General features: G+C 40.1%; 1 protein-coding gene across 1 annotated transcript in view; it reads right to left on the reverse strand.

Annotated features, from left to right (window-relative positions):
* Positions 1 to 538: 538 nt before the first annotated feature.
* Positions 539 to 16,850, reverse strand: part of LOC117576747 (insulin-like receptor) — a 49,316-nt gene continuing 33,004 nt past the window's right edge. The window contains exons 3-14 of the mRNA XM_034261780.2: positions 9,942 to 11,242; positions 9,170 to 9,718; positions 8,934 to 9,103; positions 7,672 to 7,954; positions 7,238 to 7,594; positions 6,993 to 7,173; positions 6,708 to 6,915; positions 6,530 to 6,647; positions 5,796 to 6,452; positions 5,410 to 5,723; positions 2,958 to 5,332; positions 539 to 2,846 (exon numbers count right to left, since the gene is read on the reverse strand). Of these exons, the coding sequence (XP_034117671.2) occupies positions 2,507 to 2,846; positions 2,958 to 5,332; positions 5,410 to 5,723; positions 5,796 to 6,452; positions 6,530 to 6,647; positions 6,708 to 6,915; positions 6,993 to 7,173; positions 7,238 to 7,594; positions 7,672 to 7,954; positions 8,934 to 9,103; positions 9,170 to 9,718; positions 9,942 to 10,983 (6,594 nt within the window). The 5' untranslated portion in view covers positions 10,984 to 11,242 and the 3' untranslated portion in view covers positions 539 to 2,506. The remainder of the gene's footprint in view (positions 2,847 to 2,957; positions 5,333 to 5,409; positions 5,724 to 5,795; positions 6,453 to 6,529; positions 6,648 to 6,707; positions 6,916 to 6,992; positions 7,174 to 7,237; positions 7,595 to 7,671; positions 7,955 to 8,933; positions 9,104 to 9,169; positions 9,719 to 9,941; positions 11,243 to 16,850) is intronic.

Consider the following 16,850-nt stretch of genomic DNA (forward strand, 5'->3'; position numbering starts at 1 on the left):
TCATGTATTGTATGTATATATGTATATTTAACTTGTTTTTATTGATTTAAATTTAATGTTGATTAATTTATAATTCCATTAATTGTTTTTACGTTCTCATTTCGCATTAAGTTTACAATTTTCGTTAGAATTTTTTGCTTTGTTATGTACATAAAAACAAAAGGAACTATATTTTTCAGTCTTTTTAGTGTGTGTATGTGTGTGTGTGTGGGTGTGTATGTGTCTGTAGAATATTGTTTATGTTATGCATGTGTATGTGTATTTATGTATGTTTGTATATAGCGTATTATATGGTTTAATTAATTTAATTTAATTATTAATTCAATAGTTTTGTTTTCATTCAATAGTTTTGTTTTTCATAGGTTTTACAACTAGCATTTTGTATAATTCATTTAAATATTTTAAGTGTCCTTCTTTTCTTTTCTTTGTATCTATCAAATAAAATCCGATATAAATCTTTTTCTATTTGTTTGTTACGTTAAAGTCATAGTATATATATGTATAACTTTTGTATATGTATAACTTTTTTTCTTTTTCCTTGTTTTTTTTTTCTTTTTTTTTTTGTTAATAAACTGTATATAAAGAGCGAAGGCAAATATCGAATACTTTTGTTACGGTTTCTGTTATTATTTTTGCTTTATCAAAATTCCATTTGTTGCTGTTGCAATATTTGAAGAGAATGTGTGTCTGTTGCATGTATTTATGTGTGTGTGTGTGTATATATGTGTGGTGTGTGTGTGCAATTGTATTTTACTTTCTTCTGTTTCTGTTGCGGGTTTCGTTTTTATAGCAAGTCTTCTATTCGTATAGAATATTTCTAAGATATATGTATATATATATATGGTACACACATACATACATAACTGTACGTATGCATGTATGTAATTCGTCTATTGCTTTTTCCATGTATTGTATGTATTTATTTTTGTAATTGTCTATGATCCATAAATATTGATCTCTTAAGCGCCGTTTCTTCTTTTTGCATCTATTACTTGTTCTAAATTTGAGTTTATGGCAATATCATCTAGATTCTAGAATCTATCTCTCAGAGTGTTTGCATGTATGTGTATGTGTGGCGGTGTGTGTGTGTGTTTCCATAAGTGTTTGTTTTGTCTACAGTTTATCAATATGTTACAATAAAATGCGCATTTTATAGCAAATAGCGTGTACATATATAATTATGTAAAAGTTTACTTAAGCTCTCTCAATTACGTAATTTGGAAGCTTGGCTTCAAATGAAATTAATTTAGAAAACAAAAACCAAAAGATAAAACAAACACAACTCTCTCTCTATCTCTGTCGTTCTCTTTTCTATATGTGTGTGTGTGTATAAATTACTTTCACTCCTCTCTTTAACATTTTCGCTTTATCTCTTAGTTACAAACTTTTGCCAGTTGCCAAGCGCCATGCATAAAATCAGCGTATCGTTTTTATTTATTTTTTTTTTTGTTTGTGTTTTGTTTTTGTATTTAAAACGAGCAACACTTAAACATAAACGATTTAAAAGAAATTGCAACATAATGTCATTTAAAAAAGACTAAAAAAATAAAAAGGAACAACAACAAAAATAATTTGTTTGAGTACATGCAAATTGTAGTTGTAGTGTTTGTAGTTGATAATAGTAACTAATTTAAGGACATTAACTCAGTGAAGACATTTCGTTTCGTTTTGTTTTGTATTTTTGTATTCTTTGTTGTATTGCTTATTGTTGTTGCTGTTTTGTTTTGTTTTTGTTTTTGTTTGTTGCATCTTTTCGTTTCGTTTCGTTACGTTTTGCGTTTTGGTAGGTACTAAAATAATTATTATTATAATTATACATAAGTTAGGTTAGGTTCATACATACTCAAATATGTATATCATGTAATTGTAATTGTAATTGTATTGTTGTCTATGTCTAGATTTAATCGGTACTTAGGTTGGTTGGTTGTTGGCTTTTGTACTTTTGTTATTTGCATTTAGGACTTGTTTTGTTTTCTTTTTGTTGTATGTGTGTGTTTTTAACGGCGCTAGTAAATTATAAAAGAAATACTTAACAAATACGAAAAAAACATAGTATATAAATTAAGCTTAACTAGATTGTATGTATCTATATATGTATGTATATATAATAAATTGTTAGGAGGCTTGGCTCTAGGCAAAAGTTTGCTTGCGCCCTTACGTGTTAAATATATGCATATGATTTACAGTTGTTTTTATCGAGGGGATCTAACATCTCTCACTCAGTATTTACAGCAGAAACTTAACTACGAACTCAACAAATTACACTAACAATGCAGCTGCAGCCAATGCAGGAACTGCGTGAGTCAGTGAGGCTAAGCACTACATGAGCTTTGGCGCTCTCGCTCTTTGCAGCTTTCGCTCACTTATGGCTTCTGCTTGTTCGCTCTCTCACTCACTGAGTTATTCTCCACCTTCCCACTCTATGTTCCTACATATGTTTATGCTAATTGTTGTGTGTGTGTGTGCGGGTGTATTTACATGTAATTCTTTTTGAACACTTGCGTTATTACGCTTCGCGTCCTATGAAACCATTTGGCGGCGGAGGTCGCGGCGTTGGCGTTTGCCTCAGCCAATTTTCCTTGAGTATGTTGGACGAATTGCCGGTGGTTGCGGCGCTCGCTCTCGCCGTTGGCGTCGTCAACGACGTCTGCGTCGGCGTCAACGTCGGCGTCAGCGATTGTGTCTCTCCTCTGCGCGTTTGACTTACGCTGCGACTGCGCGGCTGCTGCTGTTGTTGTTGTTTGATGAAGCGTGCTCGCTGCTGCTTTGGTCGACTGAGCGGCATACGCTCCATTTTGATGTGCTCAGTATGCTCGTCCTCTTCTTCGTCGTCGTCGTCTTCGTCACTGCAAAAATCGAAATCGCATTATTAGTATATTTCAAAATGGCGCATTAGCTGTTGCGCTCTCTCTTTCTCCCTCTGCTCTCTTTTCGTTCGGGTTTTGTTCGGCACTCACTCGTCGTCGTGTTCGTCGTCATCGGAACTGCTCGGCTGCACTTGCCGATTGGCCAACAACGGTGCGTAGTTGGGATTGTCGCTGGTATAGATGGCCGCCTGTGGTTCGTTCATCATCACATAGCTGGGATTATCGCTAATCATGGCTGCCGTAGTCGACTCGTAATTGGGATTCAAACTGCTCGTGGTGAGTTGCGGTGGCCAGGCGTGGGCGTTATCCACCATGCCGCTGTTTAGCGATTCATCCAGCAACTTGTAGTTGGGATTATCGCTGATGATGGTGGTGCTGCCATTGCCACCCCCGCCTCCGCTGGGCGTTGTTGCTGTGGGCGTATAGAAACGGGGCGTGCCCGTGTAGCTGCCCGCACTGCCGCTGCCACCACTCTCGATGGTCCCCAGATTGGGTCCCATGCTGACCATGGCCATGCCCGACGGATGGCTGGTTAGATTCGTGTTGCTGCTGTTGCTGGGCGCATTCGAGATGTTGCTCTTGTGGCTGACATTGCTGCCGCTTCGCTTATGATTGAACCGACTGAGAATGCCGTAGCCAACGCGATTGCGAAACATGTCCGCCGCAGCACGCTTCAGGCTGGGATTACGACTGCTGCTGGCATTCGAGCTGGCCGCCGAGGCCGTTGAGGGTTGCAATGAGGTGGAGATGATCCCACCCCCAGGCCCAGCGGCATTGCCCACGTTGCCAATCATCTCGTCGGGCATCGATGAGCTCATGTTGGGCACAATGCTACCAACGCCGCCGCCACGTTTCGCCTTGGGCAGCAGATGTTGTTCGCCACTCAAGCGACCGCTGCCGCTGTGTGGCAACTCGACAAAATTGGGACTGGGATCGTACAGTTCGTAGCCACGTTCCGCATCCGCTGTGAGTGCCACATTCGCTTCTGCATCCGGGTCCACATCCGCCTGCACATAGGCCGCATCCTCCATGTGCGAACCTCCTGCCGTGGGCATGGTGGACAACGCATCTGGAGTGCTGCTCACAATGAAGGCCGAGTGCATGCTGAAGGGCGAGTGTGTGGTGGCCTGATCATCGACCATGGCAATGGGACTCTCCGCTGGTTGATCCAACGAAGTGTTATGCTCGCCCCGATTCGTTTTGTAGCCCGGATAGTCGCCGGCACGCATCGGCGTCGGTCCCTCATCCCCATCGACGTGTATAGCATCGAGTTGAGCATCGGCGTCCGCAAAGACATCGAGCTGCGTAGAACGCTCCTTTCGCTCCTTTTCGCGATACTGCACACCCGATTCGCTGTAGTAGAAAGCCACATCCTTGAAGCGCGGCTCCGACAGATCCTCCAGATACGCAATGATGTCGAGGAACGACGGCCGTGCCGTTGGCCTGTGACGCCAGCACTTGTGCATCAGCCGGTGGAGCACCTCGGGACAGTTGTCGGGCCGTTCCATGATGCCGCCATCGATAACAAAGCGCAGCACCTGCTCATTGGACAGTCCCTGATAGGGTTGTGAGGCAAGCGTTGCCATTTCCCAGAGCACCACGCCATAGCTGAAGACATCGCTAGAACTGGCATAGACACCATCGCGCAAACTCTCCGGCGGCATCCAGCGCACCGGCAACAAACCCTTGGTCCCCTTGCGATAGTAATCCGTCTCGTAGATGTCGCGGGTCATGCCAAAATCACCGATCTTCACGGTCAAATCGTTGGCCACCATACAGTTGCGTGCCGCGAGATCGCGATGCACAAACTTCTTCGCTGCCAAATAGGCCATGCCATCGGCAATCTCGATGGCCATCTGATAGATGCGACTATAGGGCGGCGGTGGCTCCACGCTCAAGGTGGCGCCACTGGAGTTGGTGAGGCCAATGCGCTGCTGATACGCGGCACGCACATCCTCACGTTCGTCGGGCCGATGCAGACGCAGATACGACTTGAGATCGCCCTTCTTCATCAGCTCCATGACGACCAAAGCGGGCTGGCCCCGAGAGCATACGCCCAGCAGATGGACGACATGATACGTGTCGAACTCCTTCATGACACTCGCTTCGCTTAGGAAATTGGTGCGTTCGCGATCGGTGGCATTCTCGTTGACCGTCTTGATGGCACACGGCGTATCCGGATCCCCAAGATTCTGCCCCTTCAATATGCCCTCGTACACCATGCCAAAGGAGCCCTGACCCAGGGAGCCCAGCTGGAGGACACGTTCGCGTGGCACCTCCCAATCGTCGGGCACATACTGCAGACTGGCATAGAACGGATTCACCTCCGTGTTGATGTACAGATCCTGCGGCAATTTGCGTCGCGAATAGATGTAATACATGTAGATACTAGCGGATAGCAGGACTAACATTAATGTGGCGCCCACGCAGTACAGCACCAAGGACAACACCGAAATGCCGGGCGGCTGAAAAAATCAAAAATGTAAATCGTTGATTATTGATTGTGTTTGATGAAATTGATTTGGAATTCCCGTTCGCTTACCGGCACCACAACGTAAAAGGTTTCGGTTCGAATTCCCTCGCCGGCCAGTGAGTTGGCACGAATCTGAAATCCGTATTTGCCCTCACTCAAATTGTTCACCACATAGCCGGACTGATTGACATACTCCCTACCCGAAATGCAGCGTTTCTCTTCGACGGCATTCTGCTCCTGGCGCTCATAGAAGATCGTGTACGAGACAATGGCACCGTTGGGACGCTCGGGTGGTTTCCAGCTTAGCTTGACGCTGCCACGCGTCGTGTTGACATTGGTGCCGACAAGTTCGCCCGTCAGATTGTACGCCTTGTCCACATTATCTGCAATTGGTGGATTGCGTTAATTGGATATTCGAATGATGATAATTCAATTTATTATGCAATCATGCTTACCTAACTTTAGGACTCTCTTATCGAGTGTAACCTCTTCGCTGCACGGATCGTTGAGCGAGTCGATAATCGGGTTGTCATGGTCTGGCTCTCGACATGCCATCACCGAAACAATGTAGTATGAAAAGTGTTGCAGATCGTTGAATAGAAACTCGGTCGTGTTTGCACCTACTTGGGTCCAGTGGCTTGTGATATATGTGCGGAAGGGATCCCACGTTTTGGCATCAGTTATGGAGCTGTTCGATGTGTTGTTACCATTTTGATTTGGAATGCCATTTTTCTTTAGTTGCTGTTGCTGTTGCTGTAGATTAATCGAGCGCACATGACGCGACATAACACTCTCCATTTGCCTTTCATCCACATCGAAATCATTGTCATCCATCTCCTCGATTTCGATGTCATCCATATCATCGATTTCAATATATCTTCGCCGGCGTGTCGCATTCGTGGTTGGAGCTGGGTTTGATTTCTTTCGCACGTAGACAAAGTTTTGGACACTATTTTCGAAAGCAATGGAATCCCTTACTTTCTTTTCTTCATTTTCCACATTATATTCGGGAATTTGACTTTTATCGCAAGTGCAGTTCTTCTCATTCACATTCATTTTAATCTCGATTTTGGCCGATTCATATGTGTCATTGGTGACCGCATTTGGCACAGCTAAAGAAAATATGAAAGGAAGGTTTCAGTTTTCAGATTTATAGAACATTTTTCTGTTTTCATCATTAGCCACTTACGTTCTTTGCAATAGTTGCGAAGATGTTCAATGAGACCTTCAACGCGAGTGTGCCTCACGCTCACAATATATCGGTTTAACTTGCCATTTGGGAGTAATGGAGGTTTCCATTTAACCAGCTAGATATTTGTCAAATTATTATTAATTTCTTTTTATTAATGTATTTATGTGGTACTCACAATCTGAGAAGCGTTGAGCGAAATTGCGCTTAGTTCAGACACTTTCGATGGCTGAGATGGGCTTGTTTTGTAACGTATTATCTCGCTTTGATAGTTGCGTTTCTCCGATGAAATTGTCTTGGTACGCACATAGAATGCATAATTGGTGAAGGGCTTTAGTCCGTTTATTTGAATGAGAGTCTCTCTCGTTGGCTCCGATACAATCCATCTGCGGGCGAAACGAAAGGAATCAAAATTCGTAATATAAATAATACAACACAATACTATATAAAATATTATACTAACTTATTCGAGCATGGCACATAGGAATCGATGGTCTCATTGCCATAAGGATCGATCGTGTGATAGAATTGATAACCAATGAACGATCTGTCATCATCGTATTTCACATCAGAGCTATTCATTTCGAATCTAATATATGTGCTGGACAACATTGCGAGACTCACGTTGAAGGATAACGTATTGCCTACATAAGAAGATGACATTTTAGAATAGTTCATTACATTGCATTATCAAAAATATATACTCACATATGCCCTTGTCACCATTGGAATCCTCAGCCACCTCATTCTTGTTGAACGTTTCCGGTTTGCCGGGTAAAAATGGTTTCAGTGCGTCAATCTTATCCAGACAGAGTTTCGGATTGAAATGGAAGAAAATGCTGCCATTGATGGACACGTTTTGATTCTCTGCCCAAATGCCCTCCAGATCACGATTCTCCAGCACGTAGAGCGCATAACGATCATCAATAGTTTTCTGGCCTTTGATTTCGCGTAAGTTTTTGAAAAATGACAGCGAAGGAAGTTCATAGGTCAAATGGATCTTCAGGTATGTGTTGATCGTATGTATTCTGCCCAAACCAGCTTCCAACTCCTCTAAAATGTGAGCTACAATATACAAATTCGAATAATTTCAAAGTTTTATTATATTTTCCAGTGTGTGGTAATATTGTAAATGAACTTACGTCCGCCACGCTTGATGGTTATAACCAATCCGTGTTTGTCGATGATGGTACAACCCTGTAATTCCTTGGCTCGCAATGCGCTATCAATCATTATGCCATCACAGCGTTTTTCACATGGTCCATTGCATTTAACGCACGAGTGCGTTTTTGGATCCGGGTAAGAATCTGCATCACAGATCGTTGTACACCTGCCTTTGTCGCGTATCACATCCAATTCCTTGTTATCCACGTACTTTTTGCCGATTTTGTCGCACATCTCCGCCGTAATGCAACGTTGCTCGTACTGCCGGGGAGAAAGAGACAATTTATATAGTTATTGTTATCAAAAGGTATACCAGTCGTATACGCAATACAGATTTTTTTTTGTTCGTTCGCACCAATAAAGCAATGTATTTTCTCAATGTCTCATCTCTAATATGTGCATATTACATAACTTCTCAATGTTTCATCTCTAATATATGCATATCGCATAACTACAAGATAAAGATAGAGACAGGTTGTAATCCCAAGCTTATACTATACAAATGTTATATCTGAATGGCCCAGTTCATTAAACTATCAACAAAAATTATCAACCTGATGATAACTGTGAATCTTAACACTATTACATTTTGGCAAACTTCCTAATTGCATTCTGATTAAACTGAATTGCTTTAATCTGGATTATAAAATGAATAGAGCAATAAATATTATACTAATACTATGCGACACAAAAAAATTGATCAGCGTCAACAAACGAGGCGATATATATCTATATATACTATATATATCGAAAAAAAACTATAGTTCTTAAGACTTTCAATCAGATAAACATTGTCAAAGCTATTTAAGGAATACTTTTGTAAGCGCAAAAACGCAAATACTGTAAGAGGTTGCTTTGGCTGACAATATGGTATATTTTGAACCCAATGGTTTATATTGAATGTAGTACTGTATCAATATACCAAATATTGCATTTTGAGCATTTTTAGTATTTTATGGTATATTCATTTGGTATATTTTAAACGAAGTACTGTATCAATATACCAAATATAGCATTTTGAGTATTTTTAGTATTTTGTGGTATATTCATTTGGTATATTTTAAATGTGGAACTCAACTATAGCTTTCTTCCTTTTTTTTTTTTATTGTTACGAAGTTGTTGCCTACGAATTCTGCTCCATGACTGAATTGCTTTCATCTGGTTCATAATTTGAACCCAACTATGTTTTTATTTCTAACACTTGATGTCTAACACTTATGATATTCAACCATCCACTTACCACATAGGTTCCTTCCTCGCACTTATCCGAGCAGATTTCATTGTGAATGGAGACATGGCGACAGGCGGTGCAAGCTCCAGTGACACCAGGCGCTGTGCAACTTCCAATACAGTTTTCGTTGCAGCAAGTGTTGCGATCCATGCAATTGTGAGGACATTCCGGCGGACAAACTGAAAGCATAAATATATTTGAGAGTAATAATGCCATTTGATTCTTTTCTTTTCTGAATTACTCACTTATTTGGCAAGCGTGACTGTTCCAACAGTAACTCTTATTGTCGCTGCCATAACGACATTCGGGAGCATCGCTTTGGGCGATAATAGAATTCTCGCCGGGACATCGAAGACACTCGAGTTCGTTGTTGTTATTCTTGAGGACAACAGCATCTTTGGTGGCATTCAACGATAATATCTTATCCCAATTGACCGTGGTGACAAAGCAGAGTTTGGGATTCTTCTCAATTCGTACACCGCCATTGGTAATGGCACGCAAATTGGTTAAGCTAAGGTCCTCCAAATCGGGATTTGAATAGACAACGAGGGCATAACTTTCGAATCGCACATTGCCACGTATAACGCTCAAATTGGGAAACAGTTGAGAAAGCGAATAGAGATGACTCATGCGATAAAAGACAAGATAGCCCGTGATCTCGGTGAGCAAAGGAAACGAGGTGGTGTAATTAGCTATATCCATTAACGTTATCAGCAAAAATCCCTCAACTATCGTACAGTTTTCTAATGAATTAAGTAGAGCTGGAGTGTTTCGCAAATCCATCGATTTGCAGTCTGTTGGAAAAACGACAAAAGATATAAATGTAATAAAATGATGTTATATCTAAATACTTAAAATCAACACATAAGACATTTATAATTTGAAATTCAAACAATGTAAAAATTTAAATGAATATTATAATATTAATTGAAATGTTTCAAGTTTCGACAATTTTCGAATTTGTTGTAAACATTTCCCTATCGAATAAATTATCTCTAAGTTAATGGTCACACTTACAAGTTTCGGGTCTCGCCAATCGCATGTTGTTTCTGTACTTGTCAATGAGAGTGCTGTTACTGTTACTGTTAGCAATGCTGTTATCTCTGCTGCTTCTGTTAATGTTGTCATCAATCGTATTGGGACTGCGCGAATGTCTTTCCAGCCTGTGCGCAAACGAACTTCTCGAGTACTGTTGTTGTTGTTGTGGTTGCTCTTGCTGTGCCATTGTTGTTGCTGTCTGTAATGTTAGCAACGTTATAAGCGTCAGTGCAATGCTCTGTTGTCGCCAACGTTGTGATGCCACATTATAATGCTGTTGTTTCTGTAAACGTCCTGTTGGCCTCTGATGACATCCTGTCTGGTGTCGTCGGTGTCTGGCGAGTAGTTGACCACAATAAAGCAGCCACTTTTGCAACTGCTCCGTCAGCAAGAAAATGTTGATGATCCACTTGTTGCTGTTATTTGTATTAATATTTTGTCGCGGATTGTTTCTGTAGCTGTTGCAGTTGCAGTTGCAGTGGCAATTGGCTGTTTCTTTTTGGTTATTGTCATTTGTACTATTACTACTACTACTACTACTACTATTCCCAAAATTTCGTTCATCTTGTGTTGCTGCTGTTAATAATGCTGCTGCTCGATAGCTATACGGTGCATGTTGCGTGTCGTTGGCAACAAGTGGCTGGCATTTGTGCCGATGTTGTTGCCATCGTTGTTGTTGCTGATGTTGACAGCCACAATGTTGCGCCGACGCGAGCTTGTTGGGGAATGTTGCGTCGTCTCTGCTTCTGCATAGACTGCAGTTAATGTCTGCATAGGAACTGCTGCTGTTGCTGTTGTTGCTGCATGTTGCTCGTTGACTGGAGCAACATGTTGCTGGGAAAACACGCCGGCATAACACACAAATGTTGTCATGCGATGCTGATGCGGATCCTGCTTGTTTTGCTGTTGTTGATGTTGCGCTTTCTGATAATGAAGTTAGCATCTTCGTCGTCGTCGTCGTTGTTGCTGATGTCACCATCATCGCATCTTCATCACCAACATCATATAAAAAGTAAGGCATGTTGAGTTGTTGTTGTTGTTGTGTTTCCTACACTTGGCAAATTTTTTTCGACTGTAAATTATTTATTAAATACAATGTTTCTGTTACGGGCACCGGCCCACTAAGTAATCATTGCAGCACTTTTCTCTCTATCTCGCTCTCTGTTTGTCTCCTCTGTGGCTCAGAATAGTTTTGTTTTTTTTTGTTTACATATATTATCGTCGTCAGTTGGAATGCTTTTTGTGTAGTTGTTGTCGTAGTTTTTGTTGCTAGTCGAAACCTGAAAGAAGCAGAGCAAAAAAAGTGCAAATGTTGTTGTTAATAAACAAGCAGCAAAATTACAACAATTACGTATGTAATATATATATGTGTGTGTGTGTTTGTAGTTGAAGCAACAGGCAGTCAGAGGCTATTACAATAATTTTATGCGAAAAAGGGCGCCAAGCGCTTGGTACACGTGTCGCCGCCGTTGTGACTTTTGCTGACGTAGCTTTATCGCATTAGGGTGACCATGAACAACAGCAGCGGCAGCGGCAACGAATCTATCATTACACATTCATAATTGCATACATTTGCAGTAAGTGTATTAAATGCATGGTTCAAATTGCTTAACAGCTGCTAATAACAGTCTTAGTTAAGCCGGATGCTGCTATCTCGCTCTCGCTCTCACGCTCACAACCCGCTCTAAAAGCTCACGCAAACTTTCAACACATACGTATCTAATGTGTATATGTGTGTTTATATGCTAATACTTTGCTCAATTAAGCAGCGCCAATAGTTGTTGCTTGGAATACACACATACTCTGCTATAAATATATATATGTGTGTGTGTGTATTATGCGGCAAAAGAAACAAGAATTAACATAGAAAAACACATTATAATTATTGTTGCTATTTTCAATGTTGTTGGTATTACTATTGGCCAAATAGCATTGACGTTTGTTTGCATGACGCTTGCCGTCCCGGCGTACGCCCTTCGCTTCGCCGCTTTAACGCTGACGTTTACGTCAAAACAGCAGCTGTGGCAGCGACGCAGCGCATCGCTTGTAAAAGCGTAGTAGATAGTAGTAAAACTCACAAAAAAAAAAAAAAAAACACGAGCAAAGAAAGAAAATGCGCATACTACGTTGTAATTCATCAACTTGGCGCTACCTCTTCACACACACACAACGCAACACAGGGTGTTGCCGGTTTTAATTTGATTTTTTTTTGCCTTTTTTTTTGGGGCGTAAGAAAAACAAAATGCGGCTGCGTTGTCATCGGGTATGAGCTGCTGCTGCTGTTGCTGGTGCTGAGCGCAAAACGTGGCACCAAAACAGAGAAACGAAATCGGGAGAGCTTAGAAGGAGGCGGGGCACTTAGAACACCACCCGCCCGTCTGTGTATTTTTGTTTTTGTTGTTGCTGCAGTAGTAAAAATGTTGCTGCGTAGTTAAAACGTACTCATAACATACGCATACACACACAGACGCACACGCACATACATATTTACATAGATATACGAATACTATTAGAGAGCATGAGCATGATATTCTTTCTTGTGGGCCTGTCAGAGGCTGAAAATGCTTGCAAAATATTTTCATAACAACAACAACAACAGCAACAGTTTCAAAAGCAAAACATTCGGCTCTCTAGCACTCACGCACACTCTGTTCTCTCACTCACCCGTTCTCTCACTCACTCTCTATCTACGTCTATGTGTCCTCTCTCTCTCAGCTAATGCTGTGACCGCATGTTTTATTATGCTTTACTATTTGTTTTTGTTGCTGTTGCTTTTATTGCGCAGTAAAAAATAATACACTAATAGACAGTTCCCGGGACGGCCAACAATCGGGGTTTAAAGCCAACAACGATGGCGCCATAAATAATTAAATGAAAAAAAAAATAGCAATAGTCAACTAAAATAATTAAAATGGTTATAATACATAACATTAAAAGCACATGCTAAAGCCCAATAACAATGCTGAATAATAAACGCCATGTCTCCAACTGCCAACGCCGACTGCACGTTGCCTCTGCCGACCGCCATGACACCTGCCGCCTCACTCGTACTCTCGCTCTTGCGTGCTCTTACTTCGCCCTCTCTCACACTCTTGCTTTGTTTAATTTATTGCGTTCGCGCTCTTCAGCGTCGACACATACACAGTTGGAAAGTCATCGAGCTAGCATGACTCGACTCTCAAACTGTTCAACTCTATGCTTACGCACATACAAAACTAAAGAGAGTGGTAAAGAAAGAGAAAGAGAGAGAGAGCGCGCAAGGCACGCTCGTCGTGTAGTGACTGTAAAACCGTGTAACAACATTGTTGCTGGCAGTTGACCCAATTTCTCACATTTTTGTTGTAGTTTTTGTTGTTTTTTATTTACTACCTCTATCAGGTAAAAAGCGCAACATTTCCGTCTACACGATGACATAAAACAACCAACAGTGAGTAGCAGATACTTCTTACAAAGACACACACTCATACACACAAAAACACGCTTATCAGGTGCACATGGAAAATTAACAGACGCTCCCACTCGACATTTTATTCATTTGTCATTTGTTTTGCTTTTGCTTTTGTTTTTGTGTTTTTTTTTTTTACGGGCAACAACAACAGCAATCACGGCCACACAGCCAAAGGGCAATATTATTGTAAAACTGCATTCGCTACGCACGCGCTTGACGCTGACGCGCAGCCAGCCCTCAGCAAAGCGACGACGACGACGTCGACGCGTCACGACGACGTCAAAAACGAGCACGAGTTGATGACGCCAACGCAACGCCACTCAGCTGCTCGTTTGCGCCATTGACGCAGTTCGTAGGCTGTGTAGCTGGGCTCCTGACTCATTGCTGATGAAACAATAAAAATGAAAACAACCACCTACAATTGGGAATGCACGCTGATAAAAATACCCTAACATGCAATTACCCACATTTCATCAGACAATCCTTTAATAACAGCGACCGATAGATGGTGCTAGTGTGGAGCCTTGCGACAATTTAGCTTGTATAATTGCTCTATAGTCATCATGAAAACCCAAAAATATTTGCTTGCTTAAGACAAGTAGTAAATGTCTCCTTTACAATGCCTTGGGAGTTTAATTATAACAGCAGCAACAACAAAAACAAAAACAATGCGGTGCGTATAAATTAACAATAACAACAACAATTAACGGCGGCATTGACGCTGGCGCTGTCAATAACGGCAAACAGCAACATAACAATAACAATAATAACAACAGCAGTAACGAAAAAACAAAGAGAGCACGATTAAGCCACTGCGGCATCCAAAAGGCAACAACATTCCAATCCAGCACAAAGTTGCCAGACCAGTTAAGAGCAGTGACAACAACAACAACAACAATAACAACATCGAGTGACCAAAGCTTAGCAATGCATGAAATATTTCTTATGCTCCAAATCCGCCACTGGGCAAGTTTTTATTTATTTATTTTTTATTTTATTGTCTACACGCACAGAGAAAAACAAAAGATAACCATAATAATAATCGAAAGGGGGGCAAAAATAAAGCTTAAACGATCTTTTATAGCTGATCCTTTGCTTGACGCGATGATCTAAGATCAAAAATAACAAATAATATTCTGCATATTCATACATATGTATAATCTCGGCTCGCAAACACAAATATTTAGCGAGATCTCTAAACTAAATAATCGTAAATATGCCTACGTAATCGATATTCCTCGAATCGTATTATGAGCTTAGCATTTCCTTAAAATAAAAATGACAGAAACCTTCCTACTATTAATGACACTAATTGTTTTGTCTAGTATTAACGCTTAGGTTACACATTCGTCACGTTCACGTTTGAATTGGTTCATAAACATAACCTCAAAATAGATAAATTACTTAAAAGGAAATTAAAGATTGCTTCATATTTTTGACTTTGCATTTCAATGTCATGATATATTATTATAATATGGCAATAAAATATAAAAAAAAATTAAAGAATTTCTTAAATATGATTTCTTAAATATTTCCATCATATATTTTAAATTTAACTTTGATTTATTATGATTATAATAAATTACTTACAAATTTTGAGTTCAAGAAAATATCAAAAATAAATTAATGAATTTCTTAAATATGATTTCTTAAATATTTCCAACTCATATTTTATATTTAATCTTGATTTATTATAATCCAATACATAAGATTGTAATAAAATGTTAATGACAAATTGATCGTATTGAAAATTGAACAAATTGTTGGTCTTGAAAATTTCACAATGAATTTGCAAAGTTTTGTGAAATGAATAGAATTTATTCTAGACTTCTAATTACGATGATATGCTGAGTGATTACTAGATGTCGCTGGCACTTTAGGGGGGCTTGGAGGGGGGTACAACAGCTTAATCATTGTGACTGTAATTCACGATACCACATTTAATTTCATAATTTTCTTTTGTTTTGTACTGGCGACACCTTCGGAATTCTGGATAGTCGTCAGTCACATGTAGTGCCCTAATCTCTACGATTTCGCCAAGTCATTTCACTCACTGTGAGCATAATAACAAATGAAAGAGAACAGAGAATCAGAGCGAGAGACAATACAAGTTAACAGGTGAAACTTGACTTGTTTAGTATATACTATATAATACACACATACATACTTATATAGTTATAGTTTGTTTTTCAACTCTCTGTGTGTGTGTGTGTTGTTTTGCTCGATATGTGCGGACTCAATGTGTTTCGACTCATTTGTGTATGTTGCAGATAAGCAACGTGACGCCTCACGCGAGATAAATCGAGACTCTTTTTTTTTGCCGGCTTCGGGGCCTCTCGGGTAACAGCCGAGATCGGGAATCGGTTGGAACTGGAATGCTAATAACTATAATATGACATTTCAAATGCGACGACACAAACACATCACACATCGTATGTGGAGCATGCATTATAAGACTGATAAAGAAGCCAGTACAGACCGACCCCCTGAATTCCTCTACACATAAACAGAGAGAAAGAGAAGAGATATAGTATATATGCAAAAATCATACAGTTTAGGAAAATATCTCGATAAACTGGATTGACTGCCACTAAGCTTAAATATTAAAGATTAAAATCTGACTCATCACGATTACAAATTCAGAGCTACTGCTAATCTTTCATTTATATACTGCTTTAATCGATTAAACTTTTGGAAGGCATTTATTCTACATAATCTTTCGAAATTTACATATTATTTGGAAAATTTTTCAAAGTGTAAAATTTCGGTGTTTTATTACCTTATTAATTGGTCTGTTTGGAAAATTTTTCAAAGTGTAAAATCTTTCAGTTTTATTACGATCAGACCAAAATCATGTTGTCTGAACGCGTGTCAAATAGATTCCCATGCACATTGAACAAGTGCCGACCACTTATACTTTACCCCGGTCATAACTCTCTAGGCAGAATTCCGGGAATTTCACACAACTATTTCACTCGAAAGTAAACAACTTGAATTAGATGACGTGTCCAAGGCAAATTGATTATGCCAAAAATGGTGAAGAGAGAGTGAGAAAGAGAGAGAGAGAGTTTGCTGAGACAGATAAGGCAGTCAAACTAACTTGAGAGTCTAACAATAGAACCCTCAACTAGTTAGTTAGTAAATGAGTGCCCCGATAGTTAATTCACTTGTTATCTTTTTCCTAATTAGAAAATAAACCTTTTGTTTATTTTTGTCACGAATTGTACAATTTATTATTGAGAAATGCGAAACGATTTCAGTTTCGATTTCAATCATTATTAGTTTTTTTTTTTTTATTATTATGCACTTCCCCTCCCCCATCGAGGTAGAATATCTTTAGTGGGAACACCTGGTTCGATAATTTCCAGTGAAATCCAGTCATTAACTGCACTCCACAATTACATCTAGACTTGTGCATAAATGAAATGAAAACTACCCGC

This window comes from Drosophila albomicans, chromosome 2R, assembly GCF_009650485.2.
Source record: "Drosophila albomicans strain 15112-1751.03 chromosome 2R, ASM965048v2, whole genome shotgun sequence".
NCBI lineage: Eukaryota > Metazoa > Arthropoda > Insecta > Diptera > Drosophilidae > Drosophila > Drosophila albomicans.